The sequence below is a fragment of the Melanotaenia boesemani genome, chromosome 13 (assembly GCF_017639745.1).
Source record: "Melanotaenia boesemani isolate fMelBoe1 chromosome 13, fMelBoe1.pri, whole genome shotgun sequence".
Classification (NCBI taxonomy): Eukaryota; Metazoa; Chordata; class Actinopteri; order Atheriniformes; family Melanotaeniidae; genus Melanotaenia; species Melanotaenia boesemani.
This window is the reverse complement of record NC_055694.1, coordinates 9,505,618-9,528,413: the sequence shown is the minus strand read 5'-3', so window position 1 is coordinate 9,528,413 and position 22,796 is coordinate 9,505,618. Positions and strand designations below refer to the sequence as shown.

The following is a 22,796-nucleotide window of genomic DNA, read 5'->3' as shown; positions in this document are numbered from 1 at the left end:
GAGGCACGACCCTCCATGACTTTTTTTTTGGGGGGGGGGGGGTATGTTCCCAGTTAAGAAGGCACTCAGTTTTTCCTCTTCACATGTGCTCCGGGTGGTTCTGCAAACAGCTGATGAACTCTGTGACTGGATGGCCCTGGTAGCAGATCTGATACACTGCATTGAACAGAGGGAACCTGTACAAGAGGGAGGCGTTAATGCTTAACGGATACTTTCTGTAGCCATTGGTTACAGTGATGTAAGTGTGCACGTGTGCTTACTTGTCAATCAGGTTTTTGTGCTTGAGGATGAGGTAAACCTCAGCTGCTGTTGCTGGTCCCTGAAGCTTCTGACCATTTAGCATCTCTTTCTCCAGATCCTCGATGGACTGAGTGAGACAAAAACGTTGACGGGCAGAAGTTTTGTTTCACGTTGAAAAACAAATCCACACACCAAATGATGCATTAAATATACAAGGAAATAACCTTTAAACAATACATGAGGGGTTTAATGTTGTGGAATATTAAAAGACAGTAAAAAAAAAAAAGAAAGTTTTTCCTCTTTAGTACATCTAATAATGTGCTACCCACAATTCCAATGAAGTTTGGACATGGTGTAAAATGTAAAAATGATTTGCAAATCATTTTCAACCTGTGTTTAACTGAATACGTTACAAAAGACACAGTATGCAATGTTCACGCTGATAAAGCTTTTTGTTTTTTTTTTGTTTTTTTTGCAAATATTCCCTTTACTTTGATGCCAAACAAAGTTAATCTAAGTCTGAAGGAAAGGAAAGGGGAAAAATAAAGCCGTCAAGCTCTCACCTTCCCTGTTTTTACAAAAGCTTCTGCTACTTTGCGGTTGCGGCCGCCATAGCAGGTTGTGATGAGGTCGGCCACGCCGCAGCTCTCCAGGAAGGTTGCAGAGGACACGGGCCCGGCAGTGCAGAAAATGCGTGCAAAGGCGATCATCTCCATCAGGCCCAACCTGATCACCGCTGCTTTTGTATTGTCCCCAAAACCCAGACCGTCACAGAAACCTGCACCGACTGCGACGATGTTCTGCACAACAGACAAAAAAGAAAACAAAACACTGCAGGTATAAAAGCCAGAGATGCACCTGCATACTTTAGACAGCTGCAGACAATCTAGTGAATTAATGACATTGTGCTAATCCGTCCCATTAATGAATGAACGAACTTCATCATCTTTCTCATTATATTTGGGGCATTAATCACCTCCCTTTATCCCCTGGAGCCTTCCAGAGATTATAACCTCAGTTTGACTGAAATTGATTTCTCCTTCATTTCATCCACTTAGACGTAGTTTTTAAAAAGTTGTAGTTGAACATGTCCTCACCTTCAGTGCTCCACAGATTTCCACCACGTCGTACTCCTCTACCACAGTTACTCTGAAGTTGTTGGTCTGCATGAGCTCCTTGAGGAGAGCCCCATGGTTTTTATTCTTACAGCCTGCAAGCAGAATAATGTTGGTAAACATGGTGAGGCCTCCAGCAAGCTGAATTCACCAACCATGATTTAACTAGTATTAATCCTTCAAAAAAAAAAAAAAACCTGTGTTGTTTTTGTTTTATGGTGTACGGAGAGTAAATCCTATGAAGAATTCAGATGTAGAAAGAAAGGACATGCCACATTGGAGATTAAACTTTCGCCCTGGCACTAAGGATGCTGAAATCTTAAAGTTGGATTAAAACCTCTAAACTTGGATCTGCAGATCATGGTCAGAAAAAAAAAATTCACTAAACAGTTGCCTTGTTCACAGCTGTGATCAGACTCACCAATGGTGGTCTCACAAAACTTTTCATCAGCAACCTCATTGGCAATGTTCGCCCCCATCAGCACGCTCATAGTGATGCCGAGCTTCTCTTGGATCACATCAGAGATGAGTTTAAGTCCCTCAGGCCCCTCGTCTACACCCTGGAAGAACAAAAACATGCACAAGCTAGTGTAATGAAAAATAACGCTTGAGATTCAGATCTCAAATGCCATCCAAATCTGATTATAAACAAGAAACAGAACAAAGTCAAACCTTGATTAGGGATATTCCCAGCGCATCGCTCTTAATCTTGCCTTTCATGGTGTCGCACACTTTGCCGATGAACTGGTGTGGGATCACAAAAACTAAAATGTCTGCATCGCTGGATGAGTCCACCAGGTCTGGCACTGCCAGCTGAGAAAAGGAAAGGAGAAAGTGAGGATGATGTTTTATGAGAAAGAACAAATAAGCGATTAAATCAAACACAAGGGCTCATAAGTGTAAAGGACAAATACAGATAAAAGCATTTATAAAGCAGCAATAAACCTTTGGGGCAAAATTATATAGAAGGGACAATATGCTAAAAAAAGTTAGACCAATAGCCTCCTACCACATTTGCAGGTATCTTGTGTCCAGGCAGATACTTCACATTTTCATGGCTTGTGTTGATTATTTCAGTTAGTTTGCGCCCATTTACCATCTCCTCAAACACCCACATTTTGACTGTGTTGTCAAAATGTGGATTTTTGGCAGCATTGGCACCCACAATCTTGGCGATGGCAGAGCCCCTGTATTGTGAACAACTTACAGGTTAAAGTTTAGTTGAAACAATGTTAAGTTCACCGCAATCAAACAGCAAACTTTGATTCTTTTATTGCTCTTCTTTGAACAGCACCGCCTGGCACGCTTCAGGTATGAGTTTACTTAGTGTACGCCAAATTACAATGATTATATATATATATATATATATATATATATATATATATATATAGCTTGACTGTATTAAATTTACTCACAGTTTTTTCGCTTTTATTCATAGTAACGAGCAAACATGACTTCAGCATTAAAATATAAGGTAGATTTCTTTTTAACCAGTATTACAATACTAATAATAAATACTTTACAATTACACAATAAAAATTTATTGTTAGGTTAAGAAACTGAAAATATAAGCCGAATTTACAGGACGATTTTGATCATTTGTTTTTAGCTTGCAGTGATGCTTTTATCTGTTTGGATCATTCAAGTCTAGACGGTTGTTGGAATTTCATGGAATTTTACATGGAAAGCTGCTAGTGACGGAGAGCTAACATGTTCTACACACATTATGGCTAACTTCGATAAAACCACGAAAACTGACATGTGATTAATTTTGTGAATAGTCAGCCAGTTTCTTAGCATGTGACTGAAACCAGAATGTGGTCCTGCTAACTAAGCTGTTTGTAGCTTCTAGTAATGGAAATGCAAGTCAAACTTCAATCATGTTGCTATGGAGAGTATTACTAGTAAACAGTAACATAACAACGTAGCAGACCTGTCACCTGACGGTAGCATGTAACCTGACAACCTGACAGACCATCACATTAACACGTGAACTTGCCAGTTTCCAGAGCCCACGATGCAGACTTTCTTCGGAGCTGCCATTGCGAGGAGATGTAGGGCTGAATGGAGGTGAAGCCGCACCGACTGCAGTCCTGTTATGTAACAACACTCTGATGTTATTGGCTTGTATGGGGGGAGACACCGACCCGCCCATTCTGCGAGTCCGGTCTCAGAGATTAGCAGGCCCAAGGTAAAGGGGACAAAGATCTGCAGATGAACTTTTATGACTAAAAACTCCTCCCCATGCAGACTGCATTACTCGAATGATCAAATGATGCAATACTTACCTCGCTAAGTCTTTAATTACAGCTTTGGTGACTGTACAAATGAACATAATCAGTTTTTTTCTTATTTTAAGTGCCCATGTTATTTTTTTTATTAGAAAATATGTTTCCAATGCAAAAAGTGCACATGATTTAAAGTAAAGAAAACAAACAAACAAACAAACAAACAAACAAAACAATAAAACAAAAACAAAATAAAAACAAAAAAAAAAAACTATTTTTCTAATATTGCAAATTACTGCAGCACCCCTGGTCCACTAACATGAAATATCTTCTGAGATAATCGGTCTGATTTACTATTCAGTCTGTCTTGACAACAGGAATTTTTCTTTTTAAAAAAAAGAAAGAAAAGAGTCATTCTCATGTTTGTGTCCATTTTTGTTGTCTTCAGACCACAATCAAAATTAGAACAAACACCCACTAATTATATCTGGGCACATTATGAAGTAGGAGATGGAACAATGTTTATAACTTTATTAATTAATTAAAATGATACTTTACAAACAATATCCAGCTGTATTTCTGTTGACAGTCACAGATACAGTGCACATGAAACACAAGAGCAGCTACACTCAGTTTCCACCTACTACAGCTCAGACAAATGTAGGCTAATTTGTACAAATCACAATGGGTGAATTACATAATAGTCAAGTTGTTGTTGAATGTCTGTTTAAATAGTTTAATAATTTGTTGTACTATTTGTGGTTAAGTAGATGTTTACAATATTCCTTGAATTTGCCTGTGTACTGCTCTACAAAGCTTTCTACTAAACTACAAGCCATCGTAACTTTTTGCCTGGTCATTGAAAGTCAGAAAGATCACTGTGGGAGAAAATATGTGTTTCAAAGGGCTAAAACAAAAGAGAACATTGTTGTGTAAGAGCTGGACAGCAAACAGAAGAGGCAAAACAGGAAGGAACTAAACTCAGCAGACTGGTTTCTTAGATCAGGAACAAACTGGGAAAAGCTTACTTTGCTTAAAAATATACACATAGGAACATGTATGTATATGGACTGCGATAGACTGGTGACCTGTCCAGGGTGTACTCTGTCTCTTGTTGGGATAGGGTCCAGCTTCCATGATCCTATTACTCTTTTCATTAAAAAATAAAGGATATACAAAGGAGTACATTTCATAGGACATTTAAATTTAATCATTTCTGGCACCAGGACACAGTATCAGGTTGAGATGGGTGGCTGTGGGTGGGCCCCATTTATTAGGTGGTGTTTGAATTAATAAGTGGCCCAGTTATAGATTGATAATTTAATATTTGACCCATATCAAAGCAGATTAGGTGTAGAATACCCTCCTATTTAACAGGTATAACAGAATGCTCCTTATATATTACAAGCTATAATCTTGTAATCTACAAGATTACAAGTGTATGTGTGTTTATTTTACTTGGTATGGAATAGGTACCTCTGACTAGGGAAGCAAAATCTAAAAACAAACAACTCATTTACATCCCTCTTTAGGGGTCTCTTAACACAACTCAAGGACAAAATGACTTGTACTGAAACCAAGATGTTTAAAAACCCCTTTCAAAGTGGATTTTTGTCTGTTTCATACACCACATGCAGCAACCCTTCAACCTATAGAACATTTTATGTAACTAATAGAAATGACCTTGCTAGTTAAAGTTAGCTGACATCTCGTGTTGGTTTCATTTAACATTTGCTAAGCAGGGCCCAGTCTACAGAAGTAACCTCTCATTTGTCCTCCAAGAGCATTTTTAATCTGCTCAAGGCCTCGGCCTACACCCCTCTCAGCCAATCTCTGCTAGTGCTGAGCACGAGGACAGTGCATGCATGAAAAGAGTTTGAAGTAGTCTAAACTATCACCCCAGTAAGACTACAACTGGAACCTAACCTAGCCTGAACCCAGAGTTCTGGGTTCTGCAGAGTCTTTATAAACACACAATATGGGTGCTGTCTGTCTAGTTAAACTTATGATGAAGTTATATGCATCATTGCATTAATATAGAGATAAATGTAATAAAAAATATTGTGTAAATGTGAGGAATTTACTGAAAGAATAACAACCAAAGCTGTTTAAAATTGTGTTATAAGAAAATTTAGCATCAACAGCAGGCTTCATGCCATATAATAAAGGACTTCATGTACAGGGAAATGTAGAATTTTTTATTTATTTATTTATTTTTCATTAGTATCCATAAAAAACCCCCACCACACTCTTATGTGAGCTTTCTCCAAAAATATGCTAAATGAATGGCTTGAGGTGAATGAGTGGTTCCTATCCTGCTAGGTCTTGTCACATTGCTGGAATCAGTTGATGATTATACATAGATTTGATATGCACCCATTCGAACACAGCTTCTCAGCGTCAAAAAGTATCTTTAATTATTGTGACTAGAAATAAATATTTGACCTGATTTTGCTGCCAAATTAAAGTCAGGGAATTTCCACAGTGGTCAGGAGTCATTCTGCAGATGTTTGCACAAACTTTCATGCCAGTCCACCTAAGTCATAAAATCTCCAAATGTGAACCTTGTGGAAAAATAACCCACCCAAATAATGTTCTGTAAAGGTAAATAATTTTACCTCCAAAACTTTAGGTGGACCGAACATGATTGTTTCCAGTTATTTAATTCTTAAACTTTGGTACGTTTAGAGTAGCTTTGAATCCGTCACAAATCCAATTAGACTGAATTTTTTCAAAACAAATGCAAAACAAAAAACAAAAACACTACGTATATGGCATCGTGCAGCCATATATGTTAAAGCCAGATTCAGATACAGAATACGCAGGTTAAAATAGCACGATGAATCACCACAAGAAATATTTCCGCAGGATATTTTCATTACTTAAACTTTTGCAACATTACGAATTATGTCTAACTTGCAGATAACTAGTCAATAGCTTTTCTCTGTACGCACTGTGTGAAGTGTGTGTGGGGTTGGTAAATGCAAACTGTGGTTGCTTTTGTGAGTAAATCAATGTTTCTGAGCAGTTATAGAAGAAATAAATGCATACATTTGGTTTTACTTGAGAAAAAAAGAAAAGAATTACACATTGTAGACGTTTGAACTGAAATGAGTTCATACATCTAATACCAACACAACACAAACACCTGTAACCACTTAAAGCTCAGACTAATGTCTTTTTGCTGGAACTGCCTTGACTTATAGCATCAGTCTTCCTGCAAAGCCAGCATCATAGAGGATATGTCCTTAAAAATTTCGTCCATGGAGGGTAGCAAACAAGTCCAAACATTTTTGTGACTGCATATGGACTCGGTAGTGGGTCTTTAAGAAAACTGAAAAATGGTCAATTTGGACTTGCAAGTGCATTTAACTTTTAACATAACAAAAACAAACAAACAAACAAACAAACAAAAAAAAAAACAGTGGTTGTGGTGGATAAAGTGTGCTGCCAGGAGAATTTGACCACAAAAAGAAATGCTGAAGTTATAATGTGATAATGGACATCTTGCTAAACACACATTTTAAATGAAGTTTAAGTGATAATACATGTTTTAACACTGTATACAACAGAAAACATGAAAAACCATCTATGTGGGTTTTAAATAGTAAACTATAGTTAAAGTTAAAAAAAAAAAAGTAAATAGGAAAAATGTATTTCTAATATTAAATTGATTGTATTAGTTTTTCTTTTTTGGAAGATTTTCCTTTTACGAACCCATTACCTTTCCACAACTTGGTTTTAAATGATAACACAGAGTACCTTGAAATGCAAAAATTTACACAAGTTAATGTTTAATGTTTAATATAACTGTTGCAATACCATTATTATCAGCAGACTAAAACAGCTTCCTTTCATTTCTCAATGCATTTTATTTCAAATGCAAAGTTATTAGTAAAAACCCAAAAAGAAAAAAAGCAGGGTTGTATAAAGATGCATGATGCCATGCAACACACTCACAACAACCTGGCTGTTTATTTTCATGTACTGATGAGTACAGCTGTTATGATTGGAACAACGCAGAAATAGAAAAAAGAAACTTAAATATTGTAACTTAAGATAAATAAACCATCTACAATCATATGTACAGAAAACTAGCAAGCCTATGCTAAATAAACCCAACATGTACATTATTAGTCAAACCAGCTATGCTAATACATTAACATTACTATTCACAGTCATTTGAATATTTACATAAAATACAGCCGATGGTACGACTGTGCTTGATAGTAACACAACAAAGCTACACATTCCCATTTCTTGCTGAGACAAAAACTGAGCTCAGAGTCAAGTAGATTCACTGTGACTAAACATTAAAGATGTCAGGAGAGACATTTTTGAGCATGCTCACACGCTTACAGGCTAACAGGGGGCAACATTTTCCTCTTTCTCCTCATCAGCTTTTGAATTTGGTGCCAAAATCAGGGGCCACACTGCAAAAACACACTCAAGCTCACAAATAGATAAAAACACACTGCAAGACACACAGACATACGACTCATAGTGCAGTCAGATGTGTGGATGAGCTGCTGGATCACATTTATGACACCTGCTGTACAATGCTACATGCAAGTCCGAGCCCTAGAAGATGGAAAAACACATTCAGCATACCTTTCTGCACTGTTGTGATCTCTCCATGTTAACACAACTTAAGGGACATCCCCTTTATAGTAAATGTGATGAACAGTATGTCAACATGTATGACGTTCCTTTACATGAATGTACTTGAAGCTCTGTGCTCTCCTGCCAAAATATGCTCTCAAGAGAAATGTCGAACACCGAGTCAAACAAACTGAGTCGTGCTCGTCCTTAATGCTGTTATGTAGTTGTAACTTAATGTAGATGTCATGACCTACAGACAGAAGGACGTTATCAGTTTTCTAATGTAACAATACAATAAATAAACTATTAACATATTTCCACAAACTTAACTCTGCACCAGTGATGCTGATGACGTTGACTAATGTGAATCTACCACATCAGTTCTGTAATGACGCTTAGAGAGACCATGCTTTAAAAAACCTTTGGAAGTTATTACAAGATCCCAAGTTAACTATTTCTTGATCTTGTGATAACAAAGCAAGTTTTGTTGTGAAAGTAAGTTAATTATGTTGTTATCTCTAAATAACAAGGATTATTTTGCTCCGTAGCTCAACAGCAATAATCAACGATGAAATGTGGTGTTAATGCAGTAAACACATCCTCATGATAACGGTCTTGGGGTATTGAAAAAACAAAACTAGTTTTCTCATAATAACAAGTTACTATTTGTACTGTATATTGTAATCTTGAGAAAATGAAAGCCATATAGTTAAATGAATTTATTATGCAAAGAAGAGAAAAAAAAAAATCCACTCATTAAAGCAATTGTTGGCAAAGTCACTTTTGGATTTGATAGTTTTCTGACTGAATAAGTTTTTGATAAAAATATTAACCAGAGGAGGCCTTGCCTCATCAGACGTTTGCGCTGGTGCTGGTAGGTAAACAAAGGTTACTAATAACAGTGTCATCAGTTGCAACCACATGTTGGCTGAAAGAGCAACGTTTGTGACAAGTGGGAAGATACATGATAAAACCAGGTTCCAGGCACTGTAAGGTTGTGTTCAGATTGTGAATATCAATAATATCTTTTAATGATGTGAACAGTAGAAAAACATCTAACAATGTAAAAAATAAAATAAAATAAAACAATAAAAAAACCTTAAACATTTTTAATCAAATCTGATTTCTAACTTTTTTTCTTATTAAAAAATGCTCAATGGATTTCTCAAACTTTCTGCACTTAAATCTGCCTTCAAAAAAGTAAAAAAAAAAAAGAAAAAGCAAACACGTGTGCTTTCCTTACATAACTCATTTTCATTTAACTAAATTCCTGTCCATCCTCTCAGTTTGAGAACCCCTGCAGAGACTTATACGCTGAGTGCCAGCGCAGAAAAAAGAATTCATGTCAAATTGTCTTCCATGAAAATGGTCTGTACCCACTCTGCTTTTTCACCGAACCCCTGTTGCTAAAAAGGTACCTGTAAGTTTGTCAGGTTCTACTTGACTCATAAATCCTTCGTGGTGGTGTTGACCTGACAGATGAGGTAGTACAGTGTATCAACAGAACACACTGAGTATTAAAAAGGGCAGATGGTCTTAAGATGAGGATGGATGACATGAATATAGAAGATGAAAAGCTGGATGAGGAGGAGATAAAGCCAACAAAGCGATTGCCGAACTAAGAAAATTCCCGTTAATAAACAAATAATACACATAAAGCCTAATCAAACTGACAGGTAACAGACAACATCAGCTGATTTACCAAACACATATCAACCTTCATCAAACTCATGCCCATATTTACTGAATCTGTTATGCCTTGAATATTTGTTAAAAGAGGATCATGCAGCTATTCTATCATCACAGCATGTTGTTCACTGGTTTAAGCTGCCCTGCTGTCTTTGAGGCCATCCACTTACTTTAGGCACATGCCTTATCGATGCATGGCTCACAAACCTTAACCAGGCACAGTTCACGCACATCCTCTGCTGCTGTGAACAAAGTTCAGAAAGAGGCTCCCTGCTCAAGGCTGCAGAGGCTCAATGAAAGTTACTGACATGACATTTGACGTCGTCTAGGCTCAGGACCGTTCCCTGGTCGTTGTTATTGTTGTGCTTGTGCTTCTTATCAGAGCAGCGGCACAGCTTGTACTTCATCACCTGGGAGGATTTTAAAAAACAAACACCGTCTCAACAGGAACAGCAGGAGAAATCTGAAATGTTTCTAATGTATTTAATCATCAGACTAAATTAGATTTTTAGTAAGATAAAAAAAAGTTTCTTCTGGTTGTTTTTGTTAACACAGTGTGGTTAAATTCAAGCTATAACTGATGACTGTTAAAACCTGAGGTTCAACATGTTATTAGCATCCTAAATTTTAGGATTTCTCTTCAATGAGAACACTTTCTCACCTCATAAAGGTAGTCAAATATCTCCAGAATAGTCAGAATGCTCGCCCCAATAAAAAGCCCCATTTGTCCACCAATATCACCTGAAAAAACAGAATATTGAGAAACAGGAATCATTTAAGATGCAGGCAGCAAGATCAGCATCTATTGTGCATAACAATATACAAGTTTACCTAAAAGTCCCGCCACTTCGTATGCCTTCTTCTGTTCAATCGTTTCATAGTTGAGAGCCTCAAAAAAGATGTCTAAAACCAGAAGATTCTCCCTGTGGAGGAAAGAAAAGACTTTAAATGCTTAATTTTATAGTTGGGTTAGTAGTCGGTCTGATAATTTCACCAAGGTTATCAGTGTTTGACAGAATCAGGAGGCAAAACTGGATTCATTGCAGTGGTGGAAAAGCATACAGTGCAGTTTTCTACCATATAAGATTATAATCATTAAACACAGGATTGATTGCCAAACAAGTAATAACAAGGTAACCTTTAATTTCCATCCCTCCTTGTGCAAATGTTTGGATGTCATAAAAGTTCATTCCAAGCACATGTGTGTTGTTGATACTTACTTGATATACTGCTCAGATTTGTTGTATTTCTTTGCAAGATATTTGGCAGAGGCCTTACTGGGGATCTTGACAAAAGACAGCTCTTTGCTGTATCTGGTCATGTTGCAAGGCGTCTCACACACACAGAAATCATTGTCTCGTTCCACCAAGAAGTCTGGAGAGAAGAAAAACCACAGCACAGCTTGACCTTTAGATCAGTGCGGCTGTGACTTTAAGACATCAGGGGATGTGTGAGTGTGTGTTTATTTGTATTATTGATGCTGCAGAGACATAAAACTGGGGCTGCCTTTTTTCTTGGTGGGAAAAGGTGAGTTCTAAATAAATAAATTATTACAGCATGGTATGTAGACTTGATTTTAATTAAGTTTAAGGTCAGTTTTAGGTTGTGTCTGTAGAAAATGCAGGCAAGTCATTGTAATGTCCTTCTAAGGGAAGGAAACATCCTTATGTCTGTGTGTGTGTGCGCACATCTGTTTTTGAAAAATTTAGACATGGCTGAAGCCTCTTTCTTACCAAGAGCTGGGTGAGCACATTCTTTGTACAGCTCAGGGGTGCAGTAAGGCGCATCGCCTGCAGCCAAAGCAAGACACATTCATATCAACACATTTTTCTTTCCTCTCACACTCTGAAGTGTCTTCAGTAATTTCTCTGCTGCAGCATGATTGATGTAACTCTGATACAGTGTAAAGAGAGAGGGAGCGATCTCCTACCGGGCATGTGCACCATGCGACAGTTGCAGTTGTCCACCAGGTACCGTGTTTCACAGTCAATGCGACAGGCTGTGATGCTGTAACTCTCAAAGAAGTCTGAATCCATGGGCGTCACCTTACAGTCTCCCCACGGTGGAGGCAGATATATCAGCTGCAACAACAACACGCCTTTCACTTTTAATAAAAATCACATCATGACAGAGAAATTAAACTGCAAATAAAGAAAATAAAGAGCAAGTATTCCACATGAATCTAAAACAGGCTGTGGCCAGTTATGGAGGGATAGATCAAACAAGTCTGGGAGCGAAGCAAACACAATATGTTGTATTATTCATCTGCATGAATAAAAAGAAAATTTTAAATGATGGATGTGATGCTTCTGATGCATTTCAACTCAGATCTAATATTTGCCATTTTGGCAATCATTCCTATCAGAAATAATAATGTAAAATTCTCATCAAGTTAACAGATAAAATCTGAAAACATCCCTAAAAGAAATCAGAGAAAAACACAAACAACAGAAGAGTTTTTAAACAAACTCCAGATTAATCCCTGTCTTTCATTTCCTGTGGAAGAGAAAAGAAAAAACATTACTCAAAACTTTCTCCCATGAACAGTTGGTATAATTTACAGACCAACTTACTGTTTACCGTTTGGCTATGACCCTAACTACTTTAACTACTCAGGAACAAGCATGTTTCTTAACTAGAAGCCCAAATTCAAAATATTCTGTTTGTTAATGTATGTAAGAGAGGACATCAGTCTATCCTCAAAAGGCAGGTAGAAAAAGATGTTAAAAAAAATCGAATGGTAGGTGTGTCAAAAGTTTTGATTGTACTACAAAAAATTTTGTTTTATAAGTAATAAGATTTACTTTAGATTGGTATTATTTGTAATTGTAAAATATTTTTAATAAAGGTGTACTGAATTTTCCAGTTCACATCTTCAAAGGATATTTTCCCTGAAAGTTTCTTTTCTCACTCAGTCTCAGTCTTAGCCTGATTTACTACAGAATACTAACAGTCTATTGTCTGATTTTTAAGTAATAAAAAGATATATCTTATTTCCACTGCTGGAAATCTATACAAATTACCACATACTGACTTCAAAAGGCCTTATTTTTTTACAAGCATAATTTTAAAACTTGTAAGAGGAACATTTTTTCTTGTTTGATTGTATGAGTATGATTGTATTTGTTTTATATTTTTCTTTAATGTGTTTGGCACAAACAATAAAAACTTTTCTACTGAACTTTGTGAACAAAGGGAAAAAAAACTAAAAGTCCCTTTTCCACTTTTGCCACATGCAACAGTTTATTTTATTTTTACAATTTCCCTTTAGGATCTATAAGAATTTTTCATTTAGTTTCATTTACCCGCTGTTCCTGGCAGGAAACAAACGTCTGGAATCCGGGTGCCACCCCGAAGCCAAGCTGGTCAATGAAGGGTGGCTCATCCTGACTGTGGATCTGAACTTTGACCCCAGCTTCAAATGAAGTTTCATCTGTGGTAAAAACAAAAGTGTGTTCATTTATGAATTTAGATCCGTTTATTAGACTCTGTGAAGTATTACCCCCCATATGAACCACTGCAGGAACCAGGCTGTCTACACACACTGTTGTTGAAATGGGACTGTTAACCACATCTGCCAAAAGAGAGATGCTGCTCTTACCCGTCTCCCCCCAGACTGGCAGATATTCATCCTGCTGAATGTCCAGCATGAGCTCCAGTCCATTACCCATACCTCCTTTGGTGGTGATGAGGGGAGGGCGCCCATCATCACCAGCGTTGAAGGTGTAACACTTCCCGTAGCGAGTGAAGACCTGAAGGACAAATGAGAAGTTATTGCTTTTCCACTGGAGGTCAGTGTTGCACTCAGTTTTTAATTTGTGTGTGCATGAACGTGTGTTCATGACAAATATAGTATGGGAGAATAGAGAGAGGGTAAAGTGTGAAGAAAAGAGGAGTAAGAAGGAGTGTGGAGGAGCAAATGGGGAAAATGGAGGTTTTCCTGTGGGTGTTCAACTTATGCAATCAACCCAGGGATGCAATGGAGACTGGCAGACCGGTGATTTAGCATCCCCTTGCATGCTCTTTATGGCACTTATAAGGGACCTGATGTTACCATGGAGACCAATCATACCAGTCAGGAAGAATGCTAGTTTAATTTCCAAGGAAATTTGAGACACAGATGTTAAATTGAGCCACAGTGAAAGAAAAACAGCCCACATGATAGAAACCCCCCCCCCCCCCCCCCAAAAAAAACATTACATACTGTATTAAGCTTTACAGGACTTTAACAGGAGACTATTGAGTGTTGTATGAGTCACATAACCCATGCAGTGAGAATGAGGGAGATAGTAGGAGTGAACAGAGTGATGGAAGGTTGGGATGCAAAGTGAAAGAGACAGAGAGATAGCTGTAGTTTAGCTGCTACTGCTTGGAGCAAGCTATTGTTCAGCATTTGGGCACAGGCTGACATATCCATGATTAGAAAGAACAAACCAACTGAGTAATTGTCGAGAAAGAGTTTGGATATTGCCGAAGGCAATATAAGCATTCAGGCCATCTATCATGTAAATTCAGCAAGGGACTGCTGCTATTTGCAGCAGATGCTGACATTAATCTTAGATAGAAAAAAAATCAGTGCTAAAAATGCCAACTGAAAGGCTCCAATAATGTGTGCAGATGTTAGACTTCTATAAAAATGTGACAGGAAGGCTTGCTAAAAACAAAAAGACCTCACACCTGTCTGACATCAGGAATGATGGGCTCATGTCTCTATTTTTACAAACCAACACACTGATCTTCACAGCTACCTTACACTGTTTGGCCAGTTTATACTGAAACAGTATAGAATAGAACAGAACTTTATTTGTCATTGCAACAACAGTGCAACAAAATTACATATATTACAGTATGAACCCAGCCTCTTGAAAATCTCCACATTTAGCCTCATAACAAGCAGCTGCTCATCAGCAAAGCTGTCATACCCTCACAGAATATACTCTAATAGAGTAACACTTTGTGTGTGCTCCTGAGGGAGAAAGTGGAAATCTAAGTAGAAAAAGGTGTTACTTCATTAAAAGCATATCTCAGAGTGCCATCATCATGTAGAGTTAATGAAGAGCAGGTTGGACAGTGAGCAGTAACATGACTAGAATGACTTAAAGATACCTAATGGAAAACAAAAATCTGTTTCATGATGCTGGGAAACACCATACAACCCCCATCTTAACAAGGCTAACACTCATCTGCTTCCATTTCATGGTCCGGCTGAGGAAAAAATTGTTACAATATCAGGGAAATTGCAACAGATTTCTTCTTTGGTTAATTTGGAGTAGCATGTCTTGCACTGTTTCACTGGACTCAATCCACTAATTTTATAAGATCATGTATAGTGTCTGGCTCATTATGTTGCTTTCAAGCGATTAGTTTTCACATTTAGTCACTCTGTTTACTAAGAAGGTTGACTCAATTCCACATACATTCATCCAAAACATTTCATATTTTAATAAATCCGGTTTGTTGCTCTGCATTTCCAGTAATTGTGTTGGTATCTTTCCACTCATTTCCTATGCCAAGAACTGTGGCATTATTTGAGAGGTCAAATGTGATATCATAGTTGAGGATCTTCTGCTTAATTTGTTGCCAAAGAGATGATTTCAGGTCCCCATGTGATCTCATTGTAATGCCTCCTAGTTCAGATAACATGTAAGTGGCAGCATTTAGACTAGAACATTAATTATATGAAACTCACAAACTAAAGAAATCAGTTTTAGTGGAAGAAATTTTAAGTTTATAGTTTTTTATAACTGGTTTTGAAACATGAAAATTAAATACATGGTTGAGGTACACCATAATAACACCTGAACGCTGTTCTAGACTAAACAAAATGCAAAATAATACTTTGCCATCTCACAATTTTAAAGCCTTTTATGGTTTTGTGCTGCAGACAAACATAATTATCCACATACTGGGAGACTGAGCTGATGGAAAATGACACAATAACCATTCTGGTGATCCATTTTTTTAAGTCTGATGGGATTTCTTTAGTCTCTTGTGTTGTTGAAGAGACGGAAAACAATGGATTTGCAGGTAGAAGTGTTTAAGCCCTAAACACAAATACAACAATTCAAATAACAAATGTTTTTCCTTTTAATCAAATGTTTTTGTCAGTCGCAAACCTGTTAGAAAGATAATAGCAAACAAGACAGATTTTCCAGGTTAGTTGCAGTTCCCACATCACATACTCTCCACAGTCATGTGAGTTATGCTGTGCTGGCATTTGAACTAGATTTGCATATTGGACAGATTTCTCAGTAAATATAATCCTCTTCTCAGCCACACAAAGACAAAGAACCTCATCACACAATCACAGCAAAGTCCAAACATCATCACTTTGACTTTTTTTTTTTTTTTGGTCACAAACAATGTTTCTTGCTGTTATAAACACAGTGAGAACACCTTGTACTATATGGAGGTACTATATGTAAAATCAAAGGATCCCCGCAGTTAACAGGAATTATGCCCTGGTGATTTTCTCTACAAAATATTACAGCGATTCATTCTATAAATTATGCCTTGGTTAAAATATTTCAATCTGGATCAAAGTAGTGGCTTGACTGACAGACTGACATCGTCATCCCTTAAAACCTGTGTTAAAATCACCCAGTAAACATACGTCTTATTTTCCCATCTTCTTCCAACCCCCTGAAGTTGGCATCTACTGCACTCATTCGCACTTATTGATCAGAGACTGATGGATCATTGAACATCTGTAAAAAGGAAAGAGGCACTGCCCTCTCTCCACAAATGAAAGGATAAATGTGTCAGATCATCCAGTGGCTGCACCTCATAAATAAATCAATCATTACATAAAAGTTAAAACATGTATTTGAGAGGTGCATGGTGCTTTCCAGCAGCTTAATCAATACAAAGATGCGAACTAATACAGGGGACACTTGTTTTCTGCTTTTTATTCCACAGTTGATGTTATGACATGGCTATTAAGAATAAAACATGTATAATGCTTACAGTCTGCACATCTGCAGCTGCATGTTACAGTGAATAAATAAATTATTATGCATATAAAAAAGGTTTTCCTTCAGCACAGATCATATGGAACACGAGTTAATAAATTTTGCACCAAAGACAAAGTCAAATTCTGACTTTTAATCTTTTTTAAGGGTTTTAAGCGGCAAATAAATGCTTTTATAACATAATTTGATTGCTGTAATCTTCACTCCTCTTTGATCAATAAAACTGTCACTCACACACAATTTTCCATGTATTGAAAAGCACTCAGCAGAGATTAGCTCTAATAAATCAATATGCACATAATTATCCATATCTGTTTCTATAACCACATCAATTCTTTTAAAAAAATCCCGAAATGACAAATCCATGCACTTTGCCATCCATTTAGTGAGGTCTTAATATAGTCTTGCAATTTGTGACCTGCTAAAAGATGTCTCAGCAGGCTAAGTTCAATCCATTAGTGCTCTCTTGTTTTATGAGGATGTTTTCAAAGACGTGGAAGCTGTCTCTATAAAGTGCAAACACTTTTACTGTTATTGGGCTGTAAGCTTAAACAGCCACCTCTGAGAAAATGCGGTTTAAATGCAAAGCAGGCTAAGTGGAGCCCACAGTGGCCAGCATTAGTCCCAAACAAATAAATGAAATAAAGATGACATGAATTGAAATTTAAACAAGCACACATACAGTTGCTGCATATTGTAGTGCAACCAGGACAGTGATCTGATGAAGATTTCAGCTGACCTGGAAAAACTGGGAAATTTCACACTTTGCTGCTTTTCTTCATACATGACTAAACATACAAAAGAAATAAAATGATTCACATTAATAAGGGAAAGAGAGTTTACAGTAATGCTTGTGGCTTTGTCAGTGCTTCTTTATGCTAAATGTCAATGTCACCATGCTAACACGCACACAGTGTGGATTCTAAAATGTTGCTGTTCAGCATAACATTTCCTATTTTTCATCATCTTAATTTATGCTAGTCAGCACTGAACACTGAGCACAACTGCTGCTGATCGGATTATGTCTGAAGTACATTGTTGCTTTTCAGGAAGAGAAAAGATTCAAATGTACATCAGTAATCCTGTGTCCAGTGTCTCAATGATCAGTGTTTGTTATTTGATAACCACCTGAACACACAGGTGTTTGGATTTTGCAGGAACAAAAATTCACTGAAAATATTCAAAGAATGTGACTGAATTGTCATTTATTGATTTAACTTCATTTTCTTTCTCCTGATAGAAAAATCTGGGTGCTGAATACTTTGATATTGGCCGGTGATTATTTGAAAGGCTTCCCTCAATGCAAAGCCCTAAAGGACTGACCTTCTTGCATCACTGTTGGACAAAAAAGCTCATGTTATATTTAATCAACATGCATCATTCTTTTAATTTACCTTAAGGTTTTTTGTTGTGCATATATCTAAAAGCCAAATCTAACAGATATTGCATTTTGTCATCTGTCAGTTCTATTCAGTGAACTGATTTGAAGGTTGTCCTAAAATATGATCACTCGTATTAGCAGCAGAGAGATTTAAAATGATTCAAAAATAAAAACCAAACCACAAACTCCCCCTGTGTTAGGCAGCAAATGAATAGCTGACTCACCGCACTAATAACCGGTCTTGGGCACAACAGAGATTCACTCCAAAAAGAGAGAATAAAATATAGGCAGAGGACTGAAAGCCAGAGGCAGAATGTTTGTGTGTGCTTTTGTGTTAATGATGCCCAGAATATGGAATATTGTGAGTCACTGAGTAACCCTGAGTCACCAGTTCTCAACAAGAAGAAGATAAAACATGAATTTGTATGGAGGAAGTGCAGGAGAGTTCCAGGAAGCACAAGTAACCACAGGCTACATTCAGGAACACCTTTTCTTAATTTGAGACCAAAGACCATCATGCACTGCTGAGATACCTGCTGCAAGGGTACCTAGTACCTTTGTACCTGTAGTTTCACATGGGCTGAAAAAAGTGAAAATCACAGCCTACAGGTAGACCCTCACTACTGTGTATTTCAGTGTGTGACTTGAGCTCTGTTCTTCAAACTAACATAATAGAAAGTAAAAGCAGTGCTGGTTATGAAGCTGAACAAAACAGAGGAAGCGGTCATTGATTATTACATTAATAGTTTACATCCCATGGCAGCTTTAAATACAACCATACTGCTATTCACAAACCATTTTATGATATAAAAGATGTTTCATTTTGCCTGTTCCCCACTGACTTCCAACTGATTTAAACCCAGCTGTTTTCAGCTACATGGGAGATTTAGATTATCGCTTCTTTGGTGTGACAAAAACTTTCAAGCATCCAGCTTGAAAATTTAGGTAGCATGAAGTTTTGTGCAAACATTTATGGTCCTTAAAAAATTAATGCTGTTGAGTTTGGAAATAATTTACTCAAATATATATGGAGCACTGCAACTGACTGGTGATCTGTCCAGGGTGTATCCTGCTTCTCGCCTGTTAATTGCTGGGATAGACTCCAGCTGCCCAGTGACCCCTAACTGGATTAAGCGGTACAGAAAATAAATGAATGAATAAATGAATGAATGAATGAATTATATGGAGCATCATCATTAGATTTGTATGGCTCTTGACAAGCATATCTATCAGTCATAGTATGAGTGTTACAGTAATTAGTAAATGCTTGAACTTTGACTAAGATAATGAACAAAGCTGGTGAACACATGAGGGCTGCATTATGAAGTGAATTCATTCTATTCATTCATTCATTGCATTGGAATTGGGTATCACATTCTAACGTATGGTGCATTCTAGCGCCTCAGTTTCTCAAATACATATTGTGACAATGGTAGCTGCTCTGTCTCAAAAAACCTCGACAACACAGATGAAAGCAGGTCATCCGATAGTTCATGGAGTGTTCACTCAGGTGAAGAGGTTTGTGATTTCATAAATATTGCAAACTTCATCCATCAAACTGTCATAAATCGTTCCTCTGTGTTTAGAAGGAAGAATAATTCTCACAGGGGGAACGGATCTTGATGGGGAAACTGGCCTCGACACAGCACCGGCTTTTTGTCACAGTTAAAGCCAGCTTATAAAGTCTTCCCACCGGCTTTTAGTCCGGCTTTACCGCAACTGAAAGCTGGCGTTTGAAAGTGACTGAAACCACATAAACATGCTGTACACTTCTTTACCAATGAGACTGGTGTATTTTAAGAGGATTTACTGTTATGCTGCCCCTGGTAACGAGCTTTAGCTTTAGGCTAATTTAGGCAGTACCGTTGACATACAGTACCTGTCGAGTAGAAAGCTGACAACTTCCTTTTAAAATCTTTCTCATTCTTGAGCTCCTTCCACCTGGAGAAGGTTAAACCAACGTTGATCGTCCTTTTTGTATTGTTTGGTCACGGTGTCTTTTTTCACTTTCTTGGTGATGGTGAAAATGGTTCCCATGCTGCTGCTGTGGCACGGTCCTGCATTTTTGTGAATGACAATTTAACAGATTTTCCAACATGCTGGGGTAGTATGCCTCTTTTGTGTATCTTTTCCCACATCTGAATTTCTCTGCACTGGCTTGCAGGGATTCCACATTGACGCTATTTGTCCCTTGCTGGCAGCTGTAGTTTCAAGGTGCCAGACAGTCATGGCGCTTCCCTACCGCCTTATGGACTCAACACACGGGAGGTAACCAACGACAGCAACAGGGGAAACTCATCACCACCCAGGTGAAACTAAACACATGGAACGTGACAAACAGCATCGTGCTCTCTGATCACTTTTCTCCAAGAAATGTGATTGGTTATGATAGTGGAGGGAATTTTGACATTTTCAAAGCAGTCCGTGATAGACGAAGCACAAAGGATGAAATCTTGCTGTTGACTTTATTGTACAAAAGAAAAAGACCGGTTTTATTTTATTCATTCGATTTGTTAAACTAGGGAACAGGATGGTGAATATCCTCATTTGATGTGGACCTCAAGGCTGATTTAGATAAATCCAGGACCTGTGTTTGGACAAATTCAGCCTGGCACCATGCGGCTGCATTTTCATTCTTTGTGTGAAGCATTGTAAAGTATGGGAAAGCCAGACACAGTTGGCAAATGATCTATTCTTCCATGTTGAAAGTGTTTGCAGACTGCGCTGTATTGCCTGCTGTCATTGGTCAGTCAATGAAGCCCCTCACTTTGTTGGTTGTAGTGCCATCCACTACAACATCTTTCTATTTTCTTGAGTCGCGTCGCAAGCCTCCGTGTGCATGTCTACGTGAACGAGCACAACCTTTCACATACACAAATATCGCCTTTCAAATTTTCTACTCATCACACAAGTTCCATAATTCCAAATGAATGCAGAAGGTGCAACGTTGCCTCCCGTGTGTCGAGCTTTTTACCAGTCATATGTATAAACAAATCTTAAATTCTTTGCTTGCGAGAATGTGTCTGATCATAGTACAGGTCATAATACACCAATCATAACACATATATACATGCAGACATCGATTTTGGCCAGTAAATAACAGAAAATGTTACACACTGTCCATTTACTGGTACTTTGAAGCAGTGGTTCCCAATTTAGGGTCTCTGACCCCCCAAGAGGGTCCCTAAAGAGCACAGGTAGTTCACAAGATTTTGACCCCGAAGAGCCTGTGTGGTTGGTAAAGTAAGATCATGTCCACACAGAGATGAGTTGAGGTGTATCTGCTTACGTTTTTTTATGATCTGGACATTTCATTCACATGGAACTGGCCCAAAAACTTTAACTTTTGAAAACATGTCCCAAAGTGAATAAATGGAGGTCATCAAAATCTGGGAAGCCACAAAAACAGTTTGGTTTTCTTAGTAGCTCTCTGAAAAATAATGGTTTCATGTTTGAACTGAAGCTAAAATTCAGAGAATATCATTTAGAATCTAGCAGATATACAACAGCAATTGCTTGAAAAGCCCTGAAGGCTCAACACACATGCTTTACAATGAAGCACACACCACTAAAACACTCTTGTACTGCCACTGCATTGCCAGCGGGGACGCAGAGGGCAGAACCACTAAACTCCTCAAAAGGGTTCATTCAAGAAAATTAAAATGAGACAAGTCCCTCTGCAGTCCTGTGCTGCCCATGAGCCTCCAGACTTCCAAGACAAAGATGGAAAAGGTACGAGGAGGGAAATAAGCACAAAGTATATCAGTCGCACATTGGAAAACTTTGCTAAATGCAACAGATTGATCACATAAGTGTCTCAAGCCACCACACAATCTCCTAAATGTAAAATTTTTGTTTGAAGCAACGAGATTTTTCAACAAAGAGGTCCCTAATGACTTGTTGTTGGCGGTTTATGAATGACTGCTCCATGATGAATCATACATCCACTGATTACATGGTTACTTAGCATTCATGATGTTTTTACATGCTACTGCCTGCTTTAACGAAGTGCAGCTGAATGAGGAGCGAATTTTTTAAAAAGTGACTTATCTAAAAGGAAACCAATACACGAAGATGGTTGTAAACTGTCAAGAATGAGCCTGGTAACAAGAAAAGAGGTAGGGGCTAATGATGCGAAAAGACAAGCTGAAAGCCAACGGGGTCTGGATAGCAGAAAGTTTGTGCTCAAGGAGGCTTGAGTTCGTTCGGATCCACAAAGCTGAAGGAACTGAAAATATAAATATAACATATTCAGAAAGGGCCTCAAGTTCTGAGAACTCTGAAGACCTTTGATTACATGTCAGTTAAATGAGTAGTTAGGATAAGTTAAAATGATTTTATTTAGAATATTTAGAGCTTCAAATGTGACCAAAACAACTGGAAAACTCACATCAATGCACTCATAAACTCACACAATGTATCAGTTGTAAAGCAGAAAAAAAAAAAAGGAAAGAAAACCGAACTAAATGTCAGCTGTCATCTTTACAGCTGAAATGGTCATGTCTCAGAATGGTTGCTACAGCTTACTGAGAAACTCTAAAATAAATAATAATAAAAAAAAAACATGAGT

General features: G+C 37.7%; 2 protein-coding genes across 2 annotated transcripts in view; both read right to left on the bottom strand.

Moving 5' to 3' along the window:
• Nucleotides 1–34: 34 nt before the first annotated feature.
• LOC121651732 (glycerol-3-phosphate dehydrogenase [NAD(+)], cytoplasmic) lies at nt 35–3,489 on the bottom strand. Its single transcript, XM_042004137.1, has 8 exons — nt 3,355–3,489; nt 2,365–2,542; nt 2,028–2,168; nt 1,777–1,915; nt 1,338–1,450; nt 804–1,040; nt 261–367; nt 35–176 (listed from the first exon to the last, which is right to left on the bottom strand). The coding sequence occupies exons 1-8, from the start codon at nt 3,396–3,398 to the stop codon at nt 80–82; spliced, it is 1,056 nt and encodes a 351-aa protein (XP_041860071.1). The 5' UTR covers nt 3,399–3,489; the 3' UTR covers nt 35–79.
• A 6,116-nt stretch (nt 3,490–9,605) lies between these two features.
• LOC121651722 (acid-sensing ion channel 1-like) overlaps nt 9,606–22,796 on the bottom strand; it is a 54,644-nt gene continuing 41,453 nt past the window's right edge. Inside the window, exons 3-10 of the mRNA XM_042004124.1 lie at nt 13,476–13,626; nt 13,180–13,307; nt 11,805–11,955; nt 11,608–11,664; nt 11,095–11,248; nt 10,706–10,797; nt 10,536–10,615; nt 9,606–10,284 (exon numbers count right to left, since the gene is read on the bottom strand). Coding sequence (XP_041860058.1) covers nt 10,165–10,284; nt 10,536–10,615; nt 10,706–10,797; nt 11,095–11,248; nt 11,608–11,664; nt 11,805–11,955; nt 13,180–13,307; nt 13,476–13,626 — 933 coding nt within the window. The 3' untranslated portion in view covers nt 9,606–10,164. The remainder of the gene's footprint in view (nt 10,285–10,535; nt 10,616–10,705; nt 10,798–11,094; nt 11,249–11,607; nt 11,665–11,804; nt 11,956–13,179; nt 13,308–13,475; nt 13,627–22,796) is intronic.

Excerpts from the sequence above, each read along its gene's own strand:
- LOC121651732 (XM_042004137.1), bottom strand. The coding sequence starts at position 3,398 with ATGGCAGCTCCGAAGAAAGTCTGCATCGTGGGCTCTGGAAACTG. Across the intron at positions 2,543-3,354 it reads ATCGTGGGCTCTGGAAACTG|GGGCTCTGCCATCGCCAAGA; the intron begins GCAAGTTCACGT and ends TTCACAATACAG. Across the intron at positions 1,041-1,337 it reads AAATCTGTGGAGCACTGAAG|AACATCGTCGCAGTCGGTGC; the intron begins GTGAGGACATGT and ends TCTGTTGTGCAG.